This window comes from Somniosus microcephalus, unplaced genomic scaffold, assembly GCF_052327205.1.
Source record: "Somniosus microcephalus isolate GS21.2 unplaced genomic scaffold, FLI_Smic_1.0 unresolved_chr1, whole genome shotgun sequence".
Lineage (NCBI taxonomy): Eukaryota > Metazoa > Chordata > Chondrichthyes > Squaliformes > Somniosidae > Somniosus > Somniosus microcephalus.
Genome location: NW_028225179.1, coordinates 31379555 through 31403105, shown reverse-complemented (window position 1 = coordinate 31403105; position 23551 = coordinate 31379555). Strand labels below are relative to the sequence as shown.

The following is a 23551-nucleotide window of genomic DNA, read 5'->3' as shown; positions in this document are numbered from 1 at the left end:
AATCCCAACCTCCTGCTCACTGCCCATTACTGTTAATATCCCACCTAGTCTAATCCCAACCTCCTGCTCGCTGCCCATTACTGTTAATATCCCACCTAGTCTAATCCCAACCTCCTGCTCACTGCCCAGTACTGTTAATATCCCACCTAGTCTAATCCCAACCTCCTGCTCACTGCCCAGTACTGTTAATATCCCACCTAGTCTAATCCCAACCTCCTGCTCACTGCCCATTACTGTTAATATCCCACCTAGTCTAATCCCAACCTCCTGCTCACTACCCATTACTGCTAATATCCCAGCTAGTGTAATCCCAACCTCCTCACTGCCCATTACCGTTAATATCCCACCTAGTCTAATCCCAACTTCCTGCTCACTGCCCATTACTGTTAATATCCCACCAAGTCTAATCCCAACCTCCTGCTCACTGCCCATTACTGTTAATATCCCACCTAGTCTAAACCCAACCTCCTGCTCACTGCCCATTACCGTTAATATCCCACCTAGTCTAATCCCAACTTCCTGCTCACTGCCCATTACTGTTAATATCCCACCTAGTCTAATCCCAACCTCCTGCTCACTGCCCATTACCGTTAATATCCCACCTAGTCTAATCCCAACCTCCTGCTCACTGCCCATTACTGTTAATATCCCACCTAGTCTAATCCCAACCTCCTGCTCACTGCCCATTACTGTTAATATCCCACCTAGTCTAATCCCAACCTCCTGCTCACTGCCCATTACTGTTAATATCCCACCTAGTCTAATCCCAACCTCCTGCTCACTACCCATTACTGTTAATATCCCACCTAGTCTAATCCCAACCTCCTGCTCACTGCCCATTACCGTTAATATCCCACCTAGTCTAATCCCAACCTCCTGCTCACTGCCCATTACTGTTAATATCCCACCTAGTCTAATCCCAACCTCCTGCTCACTGCCCATTACTGTTAATATCCCACCTAGTCTAATCCCAACCTCCTGCTCACTGCCCATTACTGTTAATATCCCACCTAGTCTAATCCCAACCTCCTGCTCACTGCCCATTACTGTTAATATCCCACGTAGTCTAATCCCAACCTCCTGCTCACTGCCCATTACTGTTAATATCTCACCTAGTCTAATCCCAACCTCCTGCTCACTGCCCATTACTGTTAATATCCCACCTAGTCTAATCCCAACCTCCTGCTCACTGCCCATTACTGTTAATATCCCACCTAGTCTAATCCCAACCTCCTGCTCACTGCCCATTACTGTTAATATCCCACCTAGTCTAATCCCAACCTCCTGCTTACTGCCCATTACTGTTAATATCCCACCTAGTCTAATCCCAACCTCCTGCTCACTGCCCATTACTGTTAATATCCCACCTAGTCTAATCCCAACCTCCTACTCACTGCCCATTACTGTTAATATCCCACCTAGTCTAATCCCAACCTCCTGCTCACTGCCCATTACTGTTAATATCCCACCTAGTCTAATCCCAACCTCCTGCTCACTGCCCATTACTGTTAATATCCCACCTAGTCTAATCCCAACCTCCTGCTCACTACCCATTACTGTTAATATCCCACCTAGTCTAATCCCAACCTCCTGCTCACTACCCATTACTGCTAATATCCCAGCTAGTCTAATCCCAACCTCCTGCTCACTGCCCATTACTGTTAATATCCCACCTAGTCTAATCCCACCTCCTGTTGACCACATTAAGGTTAGTATCCCAGTCAGTCCAGGTGCAATCTTCTGTTCACTCCCCATACTCCAACATTCCTTTCTATCCACGCAGCGATAGAAAGAGATTTTAGTAAATAAATGTCCACTTGCTTCCACCATAGCTTGTGGGATTGAATTCTGCTTTCTAACCACCGCATGTGTAATTACATTTATCAACCTTCACCCCAATTCTTTGAATTAGCCTAAATATGTGCCCTCTGGGCAATCAGTGGAAATATCAGTAAATATTTATTTGATCAGAACTCCTCACTTAACCTGCTCACCTCTCGTGGAATGAGCCCAACGTTCTCAAATCGCACTCTCTAACGGTAACTCCACATCCCTGGTAACATCCTCGTGCAATTGCACGCCAGTTTTTTCCACTGCTTTTACATCCTATAAATGGAGTGTCCAAACCTGTACACAACTGGGTAAATTACCAGCCCCTGTGCTCTTGGTGTGGGACGTCACTCCCCAGGGGGGAACATGAGGAAATTGAGATTACTCAGTCTGTAATTACCAGCCCCTGTGCTCTTGGTGTGGGACGTCACTCTCCAGGGGGGAACATGAGGAAATTGAGATTTCTCAGTCTGTAATTACCTGCCCCTGTGCTCTTGGTGTGGGACGTCACTCTCCAGGGGGGAACATGAGGAAATTGAGATTTCTCAGTCTGTAATTACCTGCCCCTGTGCTCTTGGTGTGGGACGTCACTCCCCAGGGGGGAACATGAGGAAATTGAGATTACTCAGTCTGTAATTACCTGCCCCTGTGCTCTTGGTGTGGGACGTCACTCTCCAGGGGGGAACATGAGGAAATTGAGATTTCTCAGTCTGTAATTACCTGCCCCTGTGCTCTTGGTGTGGGACGTCACTCTCCAGGGGGGAACATGAGGAAATTGAGATTTCTCAGTCTGTAATTACCAGCCCCTCTGCTCTTGGTGTGGAACGTCACTCCCCAGGGGGGAACATGAGGAAATTGAGATTTCTCAGTCTGTAATTACCTGCCCCTGTGCTCTTGGTGTGGGACGTCACTCTCCAGGGGGGAACATGAGGAAATTGAGATTTCTCAGTCTGCAATTACCAGTCCCTGTGCTCTTGGTGTGGGACGTCACTCCCCAGGGGGGAACATGAGGAAATTGAGATTTCTCAGTCTGTAATTACCTGCCCCTGTGCTCTTGGTGTGGGACGTCACTCCCCAGGGGGGAACATGAGGAAATTGAGATTTCTCAGTCTGTAATTACCTGCCCCTGTGCTCTTGGTGTGGGACGTCACTCCCCAGGGGGGAACATGAGGAAATTGAGATTTCTCAGTCTGTAATTACCTGCCCCTGTGCTCTTGGTGTGGGACGTCACTCCCCAGGGGGAAACATGAGGAAATTGAGATTTCTCAGTCTGTAATTACCTGCCCCTGTGCTCTTGGTGTGGGACGTCACTCCCCAGGGGGAACATGAGGAAATTGAGATTTCTCAGTCTGTAATTACCTGCCCCTGTGCTCCTGGTGTGGGACGTCACTCCCCAGGGGGAACATGAGGAAATTGAGATTTCTCAGTCTGTAATTACCTGCTCCTGGTGTGGGACGTCACTCCCCAGGGGGGAACATGAGGAAATTGAGATTTCTCAGTCTGTAATTACCTGCCCCTGTGCTCTTGGTGTGGGACGTCACTCCCCAGGGGGGAACATGAGGAAATTGAGATTACTCAGTCTGTAATTACCTGCCCCTGTGCTCTTGGTGTGGGACGTCACTCCCCAGGGGGAACATGAGGAAATTGAGATTTCTCAGTCTGTAATTACCTGCCCCTGTGCTCTTGGTGTGGGACGTCACTCCCCAGGGGGGGAACATGAGGAAATTGAGATTTCTCAGTCTGTAATTACCTGCCCCTGTGCTCTTGGTGTGGGACGTCACTCCCCAGGGGGAACATGAGGAAATTGAGATTACTCAGTCTGTAATTACCTGCCCCTGTGCTCTCGGTGTGGGACGTCACTCCCCAGGGGGAACATGAGGAAATTGAGATTTCTCAGTCTGTAATTACCGGCCCCTGCGCTCTTGGTGTGGGACGTCACTCCCCAGGGGGGAACATGGGGAAATTGAGATTTCTCAGTCTGTAATTACCAGCCCCTGTGCTCTTGGTGTGGGACGTCACTCCCCAGGGGGAACATGAGGAAATTGAGATTTCTCAGTCTGTAATTACCTGCCCCTGTGCTCTTGGTGTGGGACGTCACTCCCCAGGGGGGAACATGGGGAAATTGAGATTACTCAGTCTGTAATTACCTGCCCCTGTGCTCTTGGTGTGGGACGTCACTCCCCAGGGGGAACATGGGGAAATTGAGATTACTCAGTCTGTAATTACCTGCCCCTGTGCTCTTGGTGTGGGACGTCACTCCCCAGGGGGGAACATGAGGAAATTGAGATTTCTCAGTCTGTAATTACCTGCCCCTGTGCTCTTGGTGTGGGACGTCACTCCCCAGGGGGGGAACATGAGGAAATTGAGATTTCTCAGTCTGTAATTACCGGCCCCTGTGCTCTTGGTGTGGCACGTCACTCCCCAGGGGGAACATGAGGAAATTGAGATTTCTCAGTCTGTAATTACCGGCCCCTGTGCTCTTGGTGTGGCACGTCACTCCCCAGGGGGAACATGAGGAAATTGAGATTTCTCAGTCTGTAATTACCTGCCCCTGTGCTCTTGGTGTGGGACGTCACTCCCCAGGGGGGAACATGAGGAAATTGAGATTTCTTAGCCTGTAATTACCTGCCCCTGTGCTCTTGGTGTGGGACGTCACTCCCCAGGGGGAGCATGAGGAAATTGAGATTTCTCAGTCTGTAATTACCGGCCCCTGTGCTCTTGGTGTGGGATGTCACTCCCCAAGGGGGAACATTGAGAAATCTCAATTTCCTCGTCGGGATTTTCTATCCGCTCACTTTAATGGTTTGGTTTCTGCACCATTTTGTTCACGGACTGAGTGACTGGGGGATAAATTAGTGATAGTTTTGTGGCGTTGCCACATTGGGGAAACACTGTGTATGTAGATAAACCTGAATAATCCCCTTTTTAACTGCTGTATTCCCCTCCCCCCGCAAGACAGTTGCAAGCTGAGAGGAATAAGGCATGTTCAGACTTGCCTGCTGCTGAGAGAAGGAAAACCAATCAGGTTCCAGCAGGTGACCAATCCGTGAGTCATCACAGGTTCGCGGGCTTTACGAATTCAGTACTGTATTGTGAGAGTTGGAGTAAAGACCAATTTCTTGTAGCTCGCTGTGTTACCTATTTCTTTACGCGGGAGACCCCGAATGTCGGCGGCCGAAGCCCCCGACTCACGCAGCCCTACAGAGGCCAGCAACGACCCGATGGCAACCAGCAGCAGCCCGATGGCGGCCGGCGCCGCGTCCTTGAAGCTCCCCACCTTCTGGGAACACCAAGCATCAGCTTGGTTCGCGCACTCGGAGGCCCAATTCACCCTTCGCAGGGTTCAAGACGATGAAGAAAGGTACCTCCACGTAGACTCAGCACTAGCAAGCTCTACCGCCGCCGAAGTTCTCGACCTGCTGGGGAACCCACCACAGACCGGCAAGTACTCAACCATTAAGGGCTGCTTGCTGCAGGCTTACGGCCTGTCCAGGGAGGAGAGAGCCCGCAGGCTTCTCTCACTACCAGGCCTCGGCGATTCTACCCCGACCCAGTTGATGAGCCGGATGCTTGCGCTCCTGGGCTCTGAACCGCCGTGCTTCTTCTTTCGGGCCCTTTTCCTCAGCCTGCTTCCTCAGCAGGTACAGACTGCCCTCGCGGGGTTCCCGATCACGGACTGCGTACAACTGGCAGCTGCCGCGGACAAAGTCTTCGCCATCGCCCAACTCGGCTGTGCAGCCACGAGGCTCCCCGACACCACCGAGCGCGTGCCGCCACGCCAGGCCGCAGAACTATGCTATTACCACGCGCGTTTCGGCCACAAGGCCCAACGCTGCAGAGCACCCTGCTCTTTCGATCAAACCAAGATGGCCGCCCGGCCCAACGCACCAGTCCCGCGCCGCCGCCTAGGCCCGCTCGACCGCACCCCCGCCGCCACGATGGCCATCGGCACCGCAGGTAAACTGCTGTACATAACCGACTCTCAGGGCGCAGATTCCTTTGCGACATCGGAGCCCAATGCAGCATAATTCCTGCCTCCCAGCTCGACATCCAGGCAGGCCGCAGCGGCCCACCCCTTGTGGCGGCAAATGGCGCAGCCATCGCTACTTTCGGAAAGCGACTGGCCGAGGTTTGTTTCAACGGCCAGCGATTTACATGGGATTTCGTGACGGCCTCGGTGGCACATCCCTTGCTGGGCGCCAATTTTCTTTGCGCCCACGGACTCCTGGTCGACGTCCGCGACAGGCGCCTGATCGACGCAGCAACTTTCGCTTCACTGGCCTGCCAGCAGAGCAACAGCCCGGCCCTTGTCGGGTCCTGCTCCGCCCCGGCGCATGACGTCTACGCCCGCCTACTTGCAGATTTCCCGAGGCTCACACAACCGACCGACCTCAGCCGCGGCAGCCAAGCGTGGGGTCGAGCACCACATCGCCACTACGGGACCACCAGTGTTCGCTCGAGCCAGACGCCTGGACCCAGCCAAGATGGTGGCCAAGGAAGAATTTGCCACGATGGAAAAACTGGGCATCATCCGCCGCTTGAACAGCCCTTGGTCGTCCCCCCTCCACATTGTGCCCAAGCCGGGCAGTGGCTGGTGCCCCTGCGGCGACTACAGACGGCTCAACGACGCCACCACGCCCGATAGATACCCCATTCCGCACATCCAAGACTTCTCGGCACACCTAGCAGGAAAGTCCGTCTTTTCCAAGGTCGACCTGATTCGTGGCTACCATCAGGTCCCCGTCCACCACGCAGACGTCCAGAAGACGGCGGTCATCACCCCCTTCGGACTGGTCGAGTTCCTGCGCATGCCCTTCGGGCTCAGGAACGCCGCACAGGCCTTCCAATGGCTCATGGACTCCGTCCTACGGGACCTGAGCTTCCTGTTCGTCTATCTGGACGATATCCTCGTGGCCAGCACCAGCAAGGCCGAGCACATCGCGCATTTGCGCTCCCTTTTCCAGCGCCTCAGCCAACACGGGCTAATCGTCAACCCAGCCAAATGCCAGTTCGGAGCAGCCCAAATTGACTTTCTCGGCCACAGAATCTCGCCAAGGGGAGCCATTCCCCTACCTTCCAAGGTGCAAGCGGTGGTGGACTTTCCCCAGCCCACCTCGGTCAAGGCGCTGCAGGAATTTTTGGGGATGGTCAATTTCTATCACCGGTTCGTGCCCAAGGCCACCGCACTCATGCGCCCCCTCTACGAAGCCACCAGGGGCAAAACGGGCAAAGAGCAACTCGCCTGGTCCAGCGAGATGGCGACAGCCTTCCACCAGACCAAAAGCGCCTTGGCCAACGCCACACTACTGGCCCACCCCATCCCGGGCGCCAAGACCGCCCTCACCACGGATGCCTCGGATTGCGCCGTCCAGCAACAGTGGGTCGAAGGCGCGTGGCAGCCACTGGCATTTTTCAGCCGACAGCTGCGCAAGAACGAGCAGGCCTACAGCACGTTCGACAGAGAGCCCCTGTTCCTGGCAATCCAGCACTTCCGTTTCCTTCTGGAAGGCCGGCCGTTCACCGCATTCGTGGACCACAAGCCGCTCGCTTTCGCCATGGCCAAAGTAACCGAACCCTGGTCCGCGCACCAACTCAACTTCATCTCGGAGTTCACCACGGACATCCGCCACGTCGCCGGCAAGGACAATTTGGTGGCCGACTGCCTATCAAGACCCTCACTCCACGCAGTGCACCTGGGCGTCGACTATGCCAGCATGGCGAGAGACCAGGCCGCCGACGTGGAGATCCAGGCCCTCAGGACGTCAACTACCAGCCTCACCCTGGCCGACATCCACTTCCACGCAGCCGGCACAACCCTCCTGTGCGACGTCTCAGTCCCCTTGCCTAGGCCGGTCGTCCCATCCGCCTGGCGCAAGCGAGTTTTCGACATCATCCACGGCCTCTCACATCCAGGGATGCGTGCGTCTCAGAAACTTATGTCCGCCAAGTTCGTCTGGCCTGGACTCCACAAGGATGTGAGACTGGACCAACACATGCGTGGCGTGTCAGCGCGCTAAGGTCCAGCAGCACACCAAGGCGCCATTGGAGTGTTTCCCGGTGCCCGAGAGGCGTTTCGACCACGTCCACGTCGATCTGGTAGGCACCTTGCCGCCGTCGCACGGTTTTACACACCTCACGATCGTCGACCGCACCACCAGATGGCCCGAGGTGGTTCCCCTCGCCTCCACCACCACGACCGACGTCGCGAGAGCATTCGCCTCGACATTGGTGGCCCGGTTCGGCGTGCCGACCGACATATCCTCGGACAGAGGCCCCCAGTTCACCTCCCGCTTGTGGAATGCCATCACCGCCGGCCTCGGCACCAAGTTGCACAGGACAACAACCTACCACCCGCAGGCCAACGGGCTCTGCGAGCGCTTTCATCGTTCTTTGAAAGCCTCTCCGTGCCAGCCTGGCCGACACCAGCTGGATCGACAAACTACACTGGGTCCTCCTGGGATTGCGCACCGCGCCCAAAGAGGACCTCCGCGCCTCCACGGCCGAGATGGTCTACGGCCAACCGCTCAGAGTACCAGGCGACTTCCTCCCCCTGACAACGGAGCCGTGGTCGGCCGCCAGACAGTTTTCCCTGCACCAGGACGCGGCCCAGCAATTCCGTCCAGTGCCCACTTCGCAACACGGCCCGCAGCCGTCCTACGTGCCTCGAGACTTACGACATGCGGAGTTTGTCTTCATGCGCCGGGACGCGCACAGAGGCCCGCTGCAGGCACCATACACCGGCCCCTTCCCAGTATTGGAGACAGGGGACAAAGCTTTTCTTATCAACGTCGGCGGGAAGCCGGACCTTATTTCAGTAGGCCGCCTCAAACCGGCGCACCTGGACCTCAGCTTCCCGTTTCGGCCGGCTCTTCCCCCACGGCGGGGCAGACCTCCCGCGTTGGCGGCGGCCCCACAAGAGGACCAAGAAACGCCAGAACCTTACTTCCCGGCCGCCGCCCCACCTTCGCCGGCAGCCCGTCCAGCCAGCCCACCGGCAGACCAGCCGACGAACCAACCGACCTCCCAGACAGCCCTCCTCACACGCCAGATGGCTACTACGGCCGCTTGGTCAAACCTCCGCAGAGACTGACTTTTACAGTTAACGAGGATTCTGGGGGGGCGTATGTGGCGTTGCCACATTGGGGAAACACTATGTAGATAAACCTGTATAATCCCCTTTTAACTGCTGTATTCCCCTCCCCCCGCAAGACAGTTGCAAGCTGAGAGGAATAAGGCATGTTCAGACTTGCCTGCTGCTGAGAGAAGGAAAACCAATCAGGTTCCAGCAGGTGACCAATCCGTGAGTCATCACAGGCTCGCAGGCTTCACGAATTCAGTACTGTATTGTGAGAGTTGGAGTAAAGACCTATTTCTTGTAGCTCGCTGTGTTGCCTATTTCTTTACGCGGGAGACCGTAGTCCCCCACAGGTTCATATTTTCGCAATAGGCCAGAGTTTGCGGTAGAATTAACGGTGGGGCTAGCAGCGCTCACTGTTATTAAAGTGTAAATTGGACAGTAACTTCCAGTGACCGCACATGTGGAGTTAAACAGGAAAATCGGGAATGTCCTGTCCGAGTTGCCCTGTTGCTCCCAAAGCTGCGCGAGAATGGTGTCTCGCCGAGAGACTCGCCATTGAAATGCATGGAATGGCGTAAAATTACTGTACTTACCTGATAGATACACAGGAAACTCGCCAGGAAACGTCAGGACTTGCCTATTCCAGTGTAACTATTTGTTTAACGGCGTGATCAGTCTTAACTGATGCCAGACATCCTCTCTTGCACTGAAAATTAACCTTTACACCTGTGGAGTCTCATTCCTTCAGATTTTAATCATTGTTGGAGCTGTACAAACAAAAATTCAATAATGTTGGTACCTTTTCTTTGTCACTTTTTTCGTTCCCTCTGAACATAAGAAATAATAGCAGGAGCCCATTTATCCCTTCGAGCCTGCTCTGCCATTCGATGAGATCATGGCTGATCATCGAAATTCAGTACCCTGTCCCTGCCTTCTCCCCATATCCCTTGATCCCTTTAGCCTTAAGAAATATATCCAACTCCTTCTTAAATATATTTAATGAATTGGCCTCAACTGCATTCTGTGGCAGAGAATTCCACAGGTTCACCACTCTCTGGGTGAAGAAATTCCTCCTCATCTCTGTCCTAAATGGCTTACCCCTTATCCTTAGACTGTGACCCCTGGTTCTGGACTCCCCGGCCATCGGGAACATCCTTCCTGCATCTAGTCTGTCCAGTCCTGTCAGAATTTTATAAGTTTCAATGAGATCCCCTCTCATTCTTCTAAACTCCAGCGAGTATAAGCCTAATTGAACCAATCTCTCTTCATACATCATTCCTGCCATCCCAAGTATCAGTCTGGTGAATCTTCGCTGCACTCCCTCCATGACAAGAACATCCTTCCTCAGATAAGGCGACCAAAACTGCACACAATACTCAAGATGTGGTCTCACCAAGGCCCTGTACAAATGCTGCAAGACATTCTTGCCCCTGTACTCTAATCCTCTCCCTACGAAGGCCAACATACCACTTGCCGCCTTAAACACTGGCTGCACCTGCATGCTTACCTTCTGCGACTGGTGCACGAGGACACCCAGATCATGTTGCACTTCCCCTTTTCTCAATCTATTGCCGTTCAGATAATCTGCATCTTCCTCACAGCACACACGCCCACCCAGCTTTGTGTCATCTGCAAACTTGGAGATATTACATCTAGTTCCCTCGTCCAGATCATTAACATATATTGTGAATAGCTGAGATCCTAGCACTGATCCCTGTGGTACCCCACTAGTCACTGCCTGCCACTCGGAAAAAGACTCATTTATTCCAACACTTTGTTCCTGTCTGCCAACCAGTTCTCTATACAAGTCAGTACCTTACCCCCAATCCCAAGTGCCTTAACTTTGCACGCTAATCTCTTATGCGGGACCTTATCGAAAACCTTCTGAAAGTCCAAATATACTGCATCCACTGGTTCTCCCTTATCTATTCTACCAGTTACATCCTCAAAAAATTCCAGTAGATTAATCAAGCATGATTTACCGTTTGTAAATCCATGTTGACTTTGTCCGATCCCGTCACTGTTTTCTAAGTGCTCTGCTATTACATCTTTTATAATGGACTCTAGCATTTTCCCCACTACCGATGTCAGGCTTACCGGTCTATAAGTCCCCATTTTCTCTCTACCACCTTTTTTGAATAGTGGGGTTACATTTGCTACCCTCCAATCCATGGGAACTGTTCCAGAGCCTATAGAATTTTGGAAGATGACCAGCAATGCATCTACTATTTCTAGGGCCACTTCCTTAAGTACCCTAGGATGTAGATTTATCGGCCTTCAATCCCATCAATTTCCCTACAAATACTGATTTAATTCAATTCCTCCCTCTCATTAGACCCTATGTTCCCCAACATATCTGGGAGTTTATTTGTGTCCTCCTTTGTGAAGACAGAACCAAAGTATGTATTTAATTGATCCGCCATGTCTTTGTTCCCCATTATAAATTCCCCTGATTCGGACTGCAAGGGACCTACCCTTGACTTCACCAATCGTTTTCTCTTCACATATCTATAGATGCTTTTACAGTCAGCTTTTATGTTCCCTGCAAGCTTACTTTCATATTCTATCTTCCCCCTCTTAATTAATCCCTTTGTCCTCCTTTGCTGAATCCTAAACTGCTCCCAATCGTCAGGTTTGCAGCTCTTTCTGGCCAATTTATATGTCCTCTCCTTGGATCTTATGGTATCCCTAATTTCCCTTGTTAGCCACGGTTGAGTCACCTTTTTTGTTTTATTTTTATGCCAAAAAGGGATGAACAAATTCTGTAGTTGATCCATGTGATCTTTAAATGTTTGCTATTGCCTATCCACCATCAACCCTTTAAGTAACGTTCCCCAATCCATCCTAGCCAACTGACTCCTCATACCATCGTAGTTTCCTTTATTTACATTCAGGACCGTAGTCTCTGAGTCAACTACTTCACTCTCAATCTTAATGAAGATTTTGATCATATTATGATCGCTCCTCCCCAAGGGGCCTTGCACAACAGGATTGTTGATCTCTGTCGATCTCTGTCCTGAATATACCCAATGACTGAGTCTCCACAGCCCTCTGGGGTAGAGAATTCCAAAGATTCACCACCCTGTGAGTGAAGAAATTTCTCCTTCTCAGTCCTAAATGGCCGACCCCTGTTTCTAAGACTGTGCCCCTGGTTACGGACTCCCCAGCCAGGGGAAACATCCTCCCTGCATCTACCCTGTCAAGCCCTGTAAGAATGTTGTATGTTTCAGTGAGAAGCATTCTGAATCCAATCATTCTTTCCCTCTCTCTATTTCACTTTCTGAATGTGATTTGACATTGCATTCTATATTCTAACTAAGACTTCCTGGTTCAGACTTTGCGTAAGGATTCTTCAAGCTGATTGGTTAAGGAAACATACAGTCGCTTCTCCTGTTCCCTCTGTAGAGGGCGCTGGGTGTTTTGGCTCTAATTTACACTGACGATGAAGGAACGGCGATACATGTTCAAGTCAGGATCGTATGTTACTTGAAGTGGAACTTGGAGGTGGCGGTGTTTCCATGCGGATGATGCTCTTGTCCTTCTAGGTGGCAGAGGCTGCGGGTTTGAGAGGTACTGTCAAAGAAGCCTTGGCGAACTGCTGCAGTTCTTTCTGTAAACAGCACACACTGCAGTGATGGTGCACCGTTGGTGGAGGGATTGGATGTTTAAGGTGGTGGGTGGGTGGACTGATGAAGTGTATTTCTCTGTCCTGGATTGCGGGGAGCTTCGAGTGTTGTTGCAGCTGCACCTATCCAGGCAAGTGGAGAGTTTTCCATCACACGCCGCAGTTGTACCTATAGGTGCAGGAGAGGCTCCTGGGTGGCCGGGAGTTGAGCCACTCGCCACAGAATACACAGCCTCTTACCTGCTCTAGCAGCCACGAGTTTTTTGTGGCTAGTCAATGGTAGGGATTTGACGATGGCAATGCCAGTGAATGACAAAGGGACATGGTTGGACACTCCTGTGAGAGATGGGCATTGCCTGACACTTGTGGGGTGCGAATGTTACTTGCCACTTGTCTGCCCAAGTCTAGATTTTGTCCAGGACTTGCTGCATTCGAGCACGGGCTGCTTCATTATCTGACTAATTGAAAATGGAGCTGAACACTGCAATCATCAGAGAACATCCCCACTCCTGGCTTTATGATGGAGGGAAGGTCATTGGCAAAGCAGCTGAAGTGGTTAGTCCAAAGACTCTGCCCCGAGGAACTCCTGCAGTGATGTCCTGGTGCTGAGACGATTCTCCTCCAATAACCACACTCCATGGTGTCACACACGTCGAACACTGCCCCGAGGATCTCCTGCAGTGATGTCCTGGTGCTGAGACGATTCTCCAATAACCACACTCCATGGTGTCACACACGTCGAACACTGTCCCGAGGAACTCCTGCAGTGATGTCCGGGTGCTGAGACGATTCTGCTCCAATAACCACACTCCATGGTGCCACACACGTCGAACACTGCCTTGATGCCAAGCACAGTCACTGTCACCTCACAGCTGGAATTCAGTTCTTTGGTCCTTTGTTTGGAGTCGATTGGTCCTGGTGGAACTCAAATTGAGCCTCGGTGAGCAGCTTATTTGTGACGAAGTGCTGCTTGATAGCAGTGTTTATAACTCCTTCCAACACTTTGATGATGATGATTGCGAGCAGGCTGATAGGGCGGTAATTGATCGGGTTGGATTTGTCCTCTTTGTGGACTGGACATACCTGGACAATTCTCGACATTGTCGGGCAGATTCCAGTGATGTGGATATACTGGAACAACTTCACTAGATGTACGGTTAGTTCCAAAGCACAGATCTTCAACACCACAGCCAGAATATTGACGGGACCTTTAGCATTTGCTGTGCCCAGTTCATTCATTTGTTTCTTGATACTGAAATGCGGGGGACCTCTGCACTAAATCTCACACCTACTGTACATTCTGGAACTTTTGTCACCTTTAGTGCTTCCTCCAAGTTGTGTTCAAAATGGAGGAGCACTGATTCATTGGCTGAGGGAGGGCGGTAGGTGGTAATCAGCAGGAGGTTTCCTTGCCCATGTTTGACCTGAAGGCATGAGATTTCCTTGGCTCTGGAGTCAATGTTGATGACACGAAGGACACTTGCATCTGAGGGTACATCACTGCGCCCACCACTGGTGGGTCTGTCCTGTCCGATGACTGCTGATGGCGGTACCTGGGACTTTGCCGAATAACTATGATTTTAAATGTATCACTATGTCACACAGTTGCTTGACTAATGTGTGGTCCACTTCTCCCTACTTTGGCACCAGTCCCCAGGAGTTAATGAGGAGGGATTGGCAGGGTTGACTGGGCTGGGTGTTCCTTTGTGGTGTCCGAATCCAATGCCGAAGCTGAGCGGTCCGCCTGGTTTTATTCTTCTGTATCCTTCTTTCAAGAGGCTTTCTAGGCCATTTCAGAGGCCATCACATTGGTGAAGGACTGGAGTCGCGTATAGACCAGGCGTAAAGGGCATTGGGTTTTACGACGATCTTTACTAATATCAGCTTTTTGTTTTGAAATGTTTCAAATTTGAATTCAATTCGTGAAACGTCCACGATGATATTTGGACCGTTATCTCAGGATTACTTGTCCAGTAACATAACCAACAGGCTATCGTTCTCCACACCTCGCCCTCTCTATCATTACCCGTCCAGTAACATAACCAACAGGCTATCGTTCTCCACACCTCGCCCTCTCCATATCGTTACCCGTCCAGTAACATAACCAACAGGCTATCGTTCTCCACACCTCGCCCTCTCTATATCATTACTCGTCCAGTAACATAACCAACAGGCTATCGTTCTCCACACCTCGCCCTCTCCATATCGTTACCCGTCCAGTAACATAACCAACAGGCTATCGTTCTCCACACCTCGCCCTCTCTATATCATTACTCGTCCAGTAACATAACCAACAGGCTATCGTTCTCCACACCTCGCCCTCTCCATATCGTTACCCGTCCAGTAACATAACCAACAGGCTATCGTTCTCCACACCTCGCCCTCTCTATATCATTACTCGTCCAGTAACATAACCAACAGGCTATCGTTCTCCACACCTCGCCCTCTCCATATCGTTACCCGTCCAGTAACATAACCAACAGGCTATCGTTCTCGACGTCTCATCATCTCTCTGTCCGTTGTCTGATTGCACCTCTGAAGTGCCTTTCGACGCTTTCTTTTCTGCATTAAAGGTGTTATATAAATGTAAGTTTTGCTGATAAGTCCTGACTACACCAACCCCATTGCTGGATATCTGTTCTCAGTTACCGAGGTTTCATACCGGCAGCGGATGTGTAAAATAACGGGTGTCGGACATTTCAATTACCGGGGGGAAAGCGATTAGATTTTTCATTATTTTTATTGGTCGATTCTCCAGCCCTACACCAACAGTGATTGTTTCGATTAGTCAGTGTAATTTCTCAGACAGTTTTCTAGCTGTTTCTCTCACTTCAGATTCGTTCCTTCCCTGCCACTAGAGTTCTGACTCGCTGCTTTTTTATTTCTCGGGAAATCGCAAAGTGCAGCAGCAGGAAAAACTGAGAGAAAGGAGTCTATCATATTGTCTGTCAGTAATCTGATGTCATGTTGGACACTGAAGGACAGAGACAAATAATCACGTTAAAACTGCTGCAGATTCTCAGCGATTCCTCACTCTCTCAGAACTATAATTCATCAAATTTCTTTGCCGTTAATGACTGAATCAAGATATTTACAGAATATTCAGCCCATGTTCAGAATGGATCAGAACCTGGCACAGTGACTGCTTCCTGTGCTCAACAACTGGGAGATCCCATCACTGAGCAGATCCTTTCCTTCACATTCTCGGTGTTTATATTTCACTCAGCTCCTCAATATATTCATTACTATTCTTTACAGAAAGTCACTGAGCTCGCGGAGAAGGGAAACCGGGCGGACAGTTCCAAACTTCTCCTAACTCTGGTGATGGAGAAAGGCTCTCGGGCCCGAAGGGTGATGTGGGAATCCTTTGTGAAAATGCGCCATGGAGTACCAAAGCTGAACAAAATACTGAAAGAAATACAGGAACTTGGTACGGTAAAATCACACTGAATTCAATTTCACATTCAAACAGGATTTTACTGTAATATTACACAGATCTGATTTCATGAACGCTAATTGATTTAAACAGGTTCTGATCCATTTGATTACATGAACATCACACGAGGTTTATCCGAAGTACCCAGACACCTGAGAGGTAAGTGATGAAATGGAGATTTCAAACCGTTTATCTCACGATAGAATCCAAATATTTGACTGGGGCTGATTTGTTTAAATGTTGTCAGAATCTGTGAATGAGAAGGTCCAAGGCTCAGGGAATAGGATGGAACATTATTTGGATTCGTGATTAATCCACAAAAGTTCTCCATAGATTCAATTTACAAATAAAGCTGATTTTTGAATTATTGGTAAATTTGCAGGTCTTGTATGCTCCAGTCAATCCAACTGCACATTGCCTACACCTGGCAGGATCCTGATTCACTGTGAAACCCCATACACACCTGGCAGGATCCTGATACACTGCGAAACCCCATACACACCTGGCAGGATCCTGATACACTGTGAAACCCCATACACACCTGGCAGGATCCTGATACACTGTGAAACCCCATACACACCTGGCAGGATCCTGATACACTGAAACCCCATACACACCTGGCAGGATCCTGATACACTGTGAAACCCGATACACTGTGAAACCCCATACACACCTGGCAGGATCCCGATACACTGTGAAACCCCATACACACCTGGCAGGATCCCGATACACTGTGAAACCCCAGACACACCTGGCAGGATCCCGAAACACTGTGAAACCCCAGACACACCTGGCAGGATCCCGATACACTGTGAAACCCCAGACACACCTGGCAGGATCCTGATACACTGTGAAACCCCATACACACCTGGCAGGATCCTGATACACTGTGAAACCCCAGACACACCTGGCAGGATCCTGATACACTGTGAAACCCCATACACACCTGGCAGGATCCTGATACACTGTGAAACCCCATACACACCTGGCAGGATCCCGATACACTGTGAAACCACATACACACCTGGCAGGATCCTGATACACTGTGAAACCCCATACACACCTGGCAGGATCCTGATACACTGTGAAACCCCATACACACCTGGCAGGATCCTGATACACGGTGAAACCCCATACACACCTGGCAGGATCCTGATACACTGTGAAACCCCACACACACCTGGCAGGGTCCTGATACACTGTGAAACCCCATACACACCTGGCAGGGTCCTGATACACTGAAACCCCATACACACCTGGCAGGATCCTGATACACTGTGAAACCCCATACACACCTGGCAGGATCCTGATACACTGAAACCCCATACACACCTGGCATAGAAACTTCGAATATAGGAGCAGGAGTCGGCCATTAGGCCCCTCAAGTCTGCTCTGCCATTCAATCCGATCATGGCTGATCATCCGAATTCAGTACCCGGTCCCTGCTTTCTCCCCATACCCCTTGATCCCTTTAGCCTTAAGAAATATATCCAACTCCTTCTTGAATATATTTAATGAATTGGCCTCTACTGCCTTCTGTGTTAGAGAATTCCACAGGTTCACCACTCTCTGGGTGAATAAATTCCTCCTCATTTCTGTCCTGAAGGGCCTACCCTTATCCTTAGACTGTGACCCCTGGTTCTGGATTCTCCGACCATCGGGAACATCCTCCCTGCATCGAGTCTGTCCAGTCCTGCCAGTATTTTATAAGTTTCAATGAGATCCCCTATCATTCTTCTAAACTCCAGCGAGTACAAGCCCAATCGACCCAATCTCTCCTCATACGTCATTCCTGCCATCCCAGGTATCAGCCTGGTGAATCTTCGCTGCACTCCCTCCATGGCAAGAACATCCTTCCTCACAAGGCGATGAAAAATTGCACACACCTGACAGAATCCTGATACACTGTGAAACCTCATACACACCTGGCAGGATCCTGATACACTGTGAAACCCCATACACACCTGGCAGGATCCTGATACACTGTGAAACCCCATACACACCTGGCAGGATCCTGATACACTGTGAAACCCCATACACACCTGGCAGGATCCTGATACACTGTGAAACCCCATACACACCTGGCAGGATCCTGATACACTGTGAAACCCCACACACACCTGGCAGAATCCTGATACACTGTGAATCCCCATACACACCTGGCAGGATCCTGATGCCTCCGATCGGAACAAATCTTTGAACCTACCTGCTGGTTCCATAAATCCCGAGGCTGGGCCTCTCCGGGTCTGCGCCAGGCCTCTCCGGGTCCGTGCCGGGTCTGCGCTGGGGCCTCTCCGGTTCTGCGCCGGGCCCACTCCGGGTCCGCGCCCTCTCTGGGTCCACGCCGGGCATCTCCGGGTCCACGTCCTCTCCGGTCTGCGCCGGGGCCTGTCCGTGTCCGCGCCGGGGCCTGTCCGTGTCCGCGCCGGGGTCTCTCCGCATCTGTGCTGGGAGAAGCCCACGTATCCCAGGGGCAGATGCAGTTCGCGCGCCATTGGGATCATGTAGGCTAGGTGAACCAATCAAAGAATGGGATCCCCCTTCATACTTTTGACAGGTCTGTACACACAGAATTGAGTCATAGAGTTATACAGCACAGAAAGAAGCCCTTCGGCCTATCGTGTCCGCACCGGCCTTCAAGCCCTGTCTATTCTAATCCCATTTCCCAGCACTTGGTCCGTAGCCTTGTATGCTATGGCGTTGTCAAATGTAATATTTCTATTTTTCAACATTCTTAAGCAGATAAAATCCGGCCTTTTGCCTGCTTTAACCAGGCGTAGGAATTCCATGGCCTTTCAGCGGGCGGAAGTTGTGCAAAAAGCGCATCTCTCCACCCGCAGAGGCAATTTTCCTGGGCTGGCGGACCTTGACAGGTCGCCAGTGCCGGTTTTCAGCACATGCGCTTCCATTGCCTGAAACTGACACTTGCGAGACGCCAATGGGTGCATACACACCTAGTACGCACCCATGGGGGTTGGAAAATCCAGCCCCTTATAACAGGAGAATGATTAGGTGCAGAAAATGTGTATTTGACCCAAGATAAGCCTGTCCCTGTTAGAGAGATGACCCACTTACCCCTCTCCGTGTATTGACACAAACTCGTTCAATTGTCTCTACCCCGCCTAACAAGGCCCCATCACTGTGTTTCCTTGGTAACTGGTCCACCCAATAAATTATGTTACGGGCGACAAAAATACCCTGAGTTACCCTCTTACTTTCAATTCACTCCATTAGTAATTATTTTGCTAATTGTGAGCCTGATCTCTGCATTAATTTTGTGAAATCCATTAAAACATTTCAATACCGAAGTCTCCTGATCAAACAAAACTCATCAAACCCAGTAACCCTTCTTACAGCCTAACCTCAGAATACCTTCAACCATCTTTCTCCGTGCACACAATACACCGGATAACCTGCACAATTCATGAAACAAAAGCAATCTACCTCCTGTCTATTCACAGTCTGTCCTTCTCAGTACACACAATACCCCAGATAACCTGCACAATTCATGAAACAATAGCAATCTACCTCCTGTCTATTCACAGTCTGTCCCTCTCAGTGCACACAATACCCCAGATAACCTGCACAATTCATGAAACAATAGCAATCTACCTCCTGTCTATTCACAGTCTGTCCCTCTCAGTGCACACAATACCCCAGATAACCTGCACAATACATGAAACAATAGCAATCTACCTCCTGTCTATTCACAGTCTGTCCCTCTCTCAGTGCACACAATACCCCAGATAACCTGCACAATTCATGAAACAATAGCAATCTACCTCCTGTCTATTCAGTCTGTCCCTCTCTCAGTGCACACAATACCCCAGATAACCTGCACAATTCATGAAACAATAGCAATCTACCTCCTGTCTATTCACAGTCTGTCCCTCTCTCAGTGCACACAATACCCCAGATAACCTGCACAATTCATGAAACAATAGCAATCTACCTCCTGTCTATTCACAGTCTGTCCCTCTCTCAGTGCACACAATACCCCAGATAAGCTGCACAATTCATGAAACAATAGCAATCTACCTCCTGTCTATTCACAGTCTGTCCCTCTCTCAGTGCACACAATACCCCAGATAACCTGCACAATTCATGAAACAATAGCAATCTACCTCCTGTCTATTCACAGTCTGTCCCTCTCTCAGTGCACACAATACCCCAGATAACCTGCACAATACATGAAACAATAGCAAACTACCTCCTGTCTATTCAAAGTCTGTCCCTCTCTCAGTGCACACAATACCCCAGATAACCTGCTCAATACATGAAACAACAGCAATCTACCTCCTGTCTATTCACAGTCTGTCCCTCTCAGTGCACACAGTACCCCAGATAACCTGCACAATTCATGAAACAACAGCAATCTACCTCCTGTCTATTCACAGTCTGTCCCTCTCTCAGTGCACACAATACCCCAGATAACCTGCACAATCCATGAAACAACAGCAATCTACCTCCTGTCTATTCACAGTCTGTCCCTCTCTCAGTGCACACAATACCGCAGATAACCTGCACAATACATGAAACAATAGCAATCTACCTCCTGTCTATTCACAGTCTGTCTCTCTCAGTGCACACAATACCCCAGGTAACCTTCACAATACCCCAGATAACCTGCACAATACATGAAACAATAGCAATCTACCTCCTGTCTATTCACAGTCTGTCCCTCTCAGTGCACACAATACCACAGATAACCTTCACAATACCCCAGATAACCTGCACAATTCATGAAACAATAGCAATCTACCTCCTGTCTATTCAGGCTGTCCCTCTCTCAGTGCACACAATACCCCAGATAACCTGCACAATACATGAAACAATAGCAATCTACCTCCTGTCTATTCACAGTCTGTCCCTCAGTGCACACAATACCCCAGATAACCTGCACAATACATGAAACAATAGCAATCTACCTCCTGTCTATTCACAGTCTGACCCTCTCTGTGCACACAATACCCCAGATAACCTGCACAATACATGAAACAATAGCAATCTACCTCCTGTCTATTCAGTCTGACCCTCTCTCAGTGCACACAATACCCCAGATAACCTGCACAATTCATGAAATAGCAATCTACCTCCTGTCGATTCACAGTCTCTCCCTCTCAGTGCACACAATACCCCAGATAACCTGCACAATACATGAAACAATAGCAATCTACCTCCTGTCTATTCACAGTCTGTCCCTCAGTGCACACAATACCCCCGATAACCTGCACAATTCATGAAACTATAGCAATCTACCTCCTGTCTATTCACAGTCTGTCCCTCTCAGTGCACACAATACCCCAGATAACCTGCACAATTCATGAAACAATAGCAATCTACCTCCTGTCTATTCACAGTCTGTCCCTCTCTCAGTGCACACAATACCCCAGATAACCTGCACAATTCATGAAATAGCAATCTACCTCCTGTCTACTCACAGTCTGTCCCTCTCTCAGTACACACAATACCCCAGATAACCTGCACAATTCATGAAATAGCAATCTACCTCCTGTCTATTCACAGTCTGTCCCTCTCTCAGTGCACACAATACCCCAGATAACCGACACAATACCCCAGATAACCTGCACAATTCATGAAACTATAGCAATCTACCTCCTGTCTATTCACAGTCTGTCCCTCTCAGTGCACACAATACCCCAGATAACCTGCACAATTCATGAAACAATAGCAATCTACCTCCTGTCTATTCACAGTCTGTCCCTCTCTCAGTGCACACAATACCCCAGATAACCTGCACAATTCATGAAACAATAGCAATCTACCTCCTGTCTATTCACAGTCTGTCCCTCTCTCAGTGCACACAATACCCCAGATAACCTGCACAATTCATGAAACAATAGCAATCTACCTCCTGTCTATTCACAGTCTGTTCCTCTCTGTGCACACAATACCCCAGATAACCTGCACAATACATGAAACAATAACAATCTACCTCCTGTCTATTCACAGTCTGTCCCTCTCTGTGCACACAATACCCCAGATAACCTGCACAATTCATGAAACAACAGCAATCTACCTCCTGTCTATTCACAGTCTGTCCCTCTCTCAGTGCACACAATACCCCAGATAACCTGCACAATTCATGAAACAATAGCAATCTACCTCCTGTCTATTCACAGTCTGTCCCTCTCAGTGCACACAATACCCCAGATAACCTGCACAATTCATGAAACAATAGCAATCTTCCTCCTGTCTTCTCACATTCTGTCCCTCTCAGTGCACACAATACCCCAGATAACCTGCACAATACATGAAACAAAAGCAATCTACCTCCTGTCTATTCACAGTCTGTCCCTCTCTCAGTGCACACAATACCCTAGATAACCTGCACAATACATGAAACAATAGCAATCTACCTCCTGTCTATTCACAGTCTGTCCCTCTCTCAGTGCACACAATACCCCAGATAACCTGCACAATTCATGAAATAGCAATCTACCTCCTGTCTATTCACAGTCTGTCCTTCTCTCAGTGCACACAATACCCCAGATAACCTGCACAATTCATGAAACAATAGCAATCTACCTCCTGTCTATTCACAGTCTGTCCCTCTCTGTGCAGAACAATTCCCCAAATAACCTGCACAATTCATGAAACAATAGCAATCTACCTCCTGTCTATTCAGTCTGTCCCTCTCTCAGTGCACACAATACCCCAGATAACCTGCACAATACATGAAACAATAGCAATCTACCTCCTGTCTATTCACAGTCTGTCCCTCTCTGTGCACACAATACCCCAGATAACCTGCACAATACATGAAACAATAGCAATCTACCTCCTGTCTATTCACAGTCTGTCCCTCTCTGTGCACACAATACCCCAGATAACCTGCACAATTCATGAAACAATAGCAATCTACCTCCTGTCTATTCACAGTCTGTCCCTCTCTCAGTGCACACAATACCCCAGATAACCTGCACAATGCAAGAAACAATAGCAATCTACCTCCTGTCTATTCACAGTCTGTCCCGCTCTCAGTGCACACAATACCCCAGATAACCTGCACAACACATGAAACAATAGCAGTCTACCTCCTGTCTATTCACAGTCTGTCCCTCTCAGTGCACACAATACCCCAGATAACCTGCACAATTCATGAAACAATAGCAATCTACCTCCTGTCTATTCAGTCTGTCCCTCTCTCAGTGCACACAATACCCCAGATAACCTGCACAATTCATGAAACTATAGCAATCTACCTCCTGTCTATTCACAGTCTGTCCCTCAGTGCACACAATACCCCAGATAACCTGCACAATTCATGAGACAATAGCAATCTACCTCCTGTCTATTCACAGTCTGTCCCTCTCTCAGTGCACACAATACCCCAGATAACCTGCACAATTCATGAAACTATAGCAATCTACCTCCTCTCTATTCACAGTCTGTCCCTCTCTCAGTGCACACAATACCCCAGATAACCTGCACAATTCATGAAACTATAGCAATCTACCTCCTGTCTATTCACAGTCTGTCCCTCTCTCAGTGCACACAATACCCCAGATAACGTGCACAATTCATGAAACAATAGCAATCTACCTCCTGTCTATTCACA

At 49.7% G+C, this 23551-nt stretch overlaps 1 protein-coding gene across 1 annotated transcript in view; it reads left to right on the top strand.

The window, feature by feature from the left end:
• LOC147094563 (NACHT, LRR and PYD domains-containing protein 3-like) overlaps positions 1–23551 on the top strand; it is a 64111-nt gene that overhangs the window by 12194 nt on the left and 28366 nt on the right. The window contains exons 3-4 of the mRNA XM_085974394.1: positions 15792–15963; positions 16063–16128. Coding sequence (XP_085830520.1) covers positions 15792–15963; positions 16063–16128 — 238 coding nt within the window. The remainder of the gene's footprint in view (positions 1–15791; positions 15964–16062; positions 16129–23551) is intronic.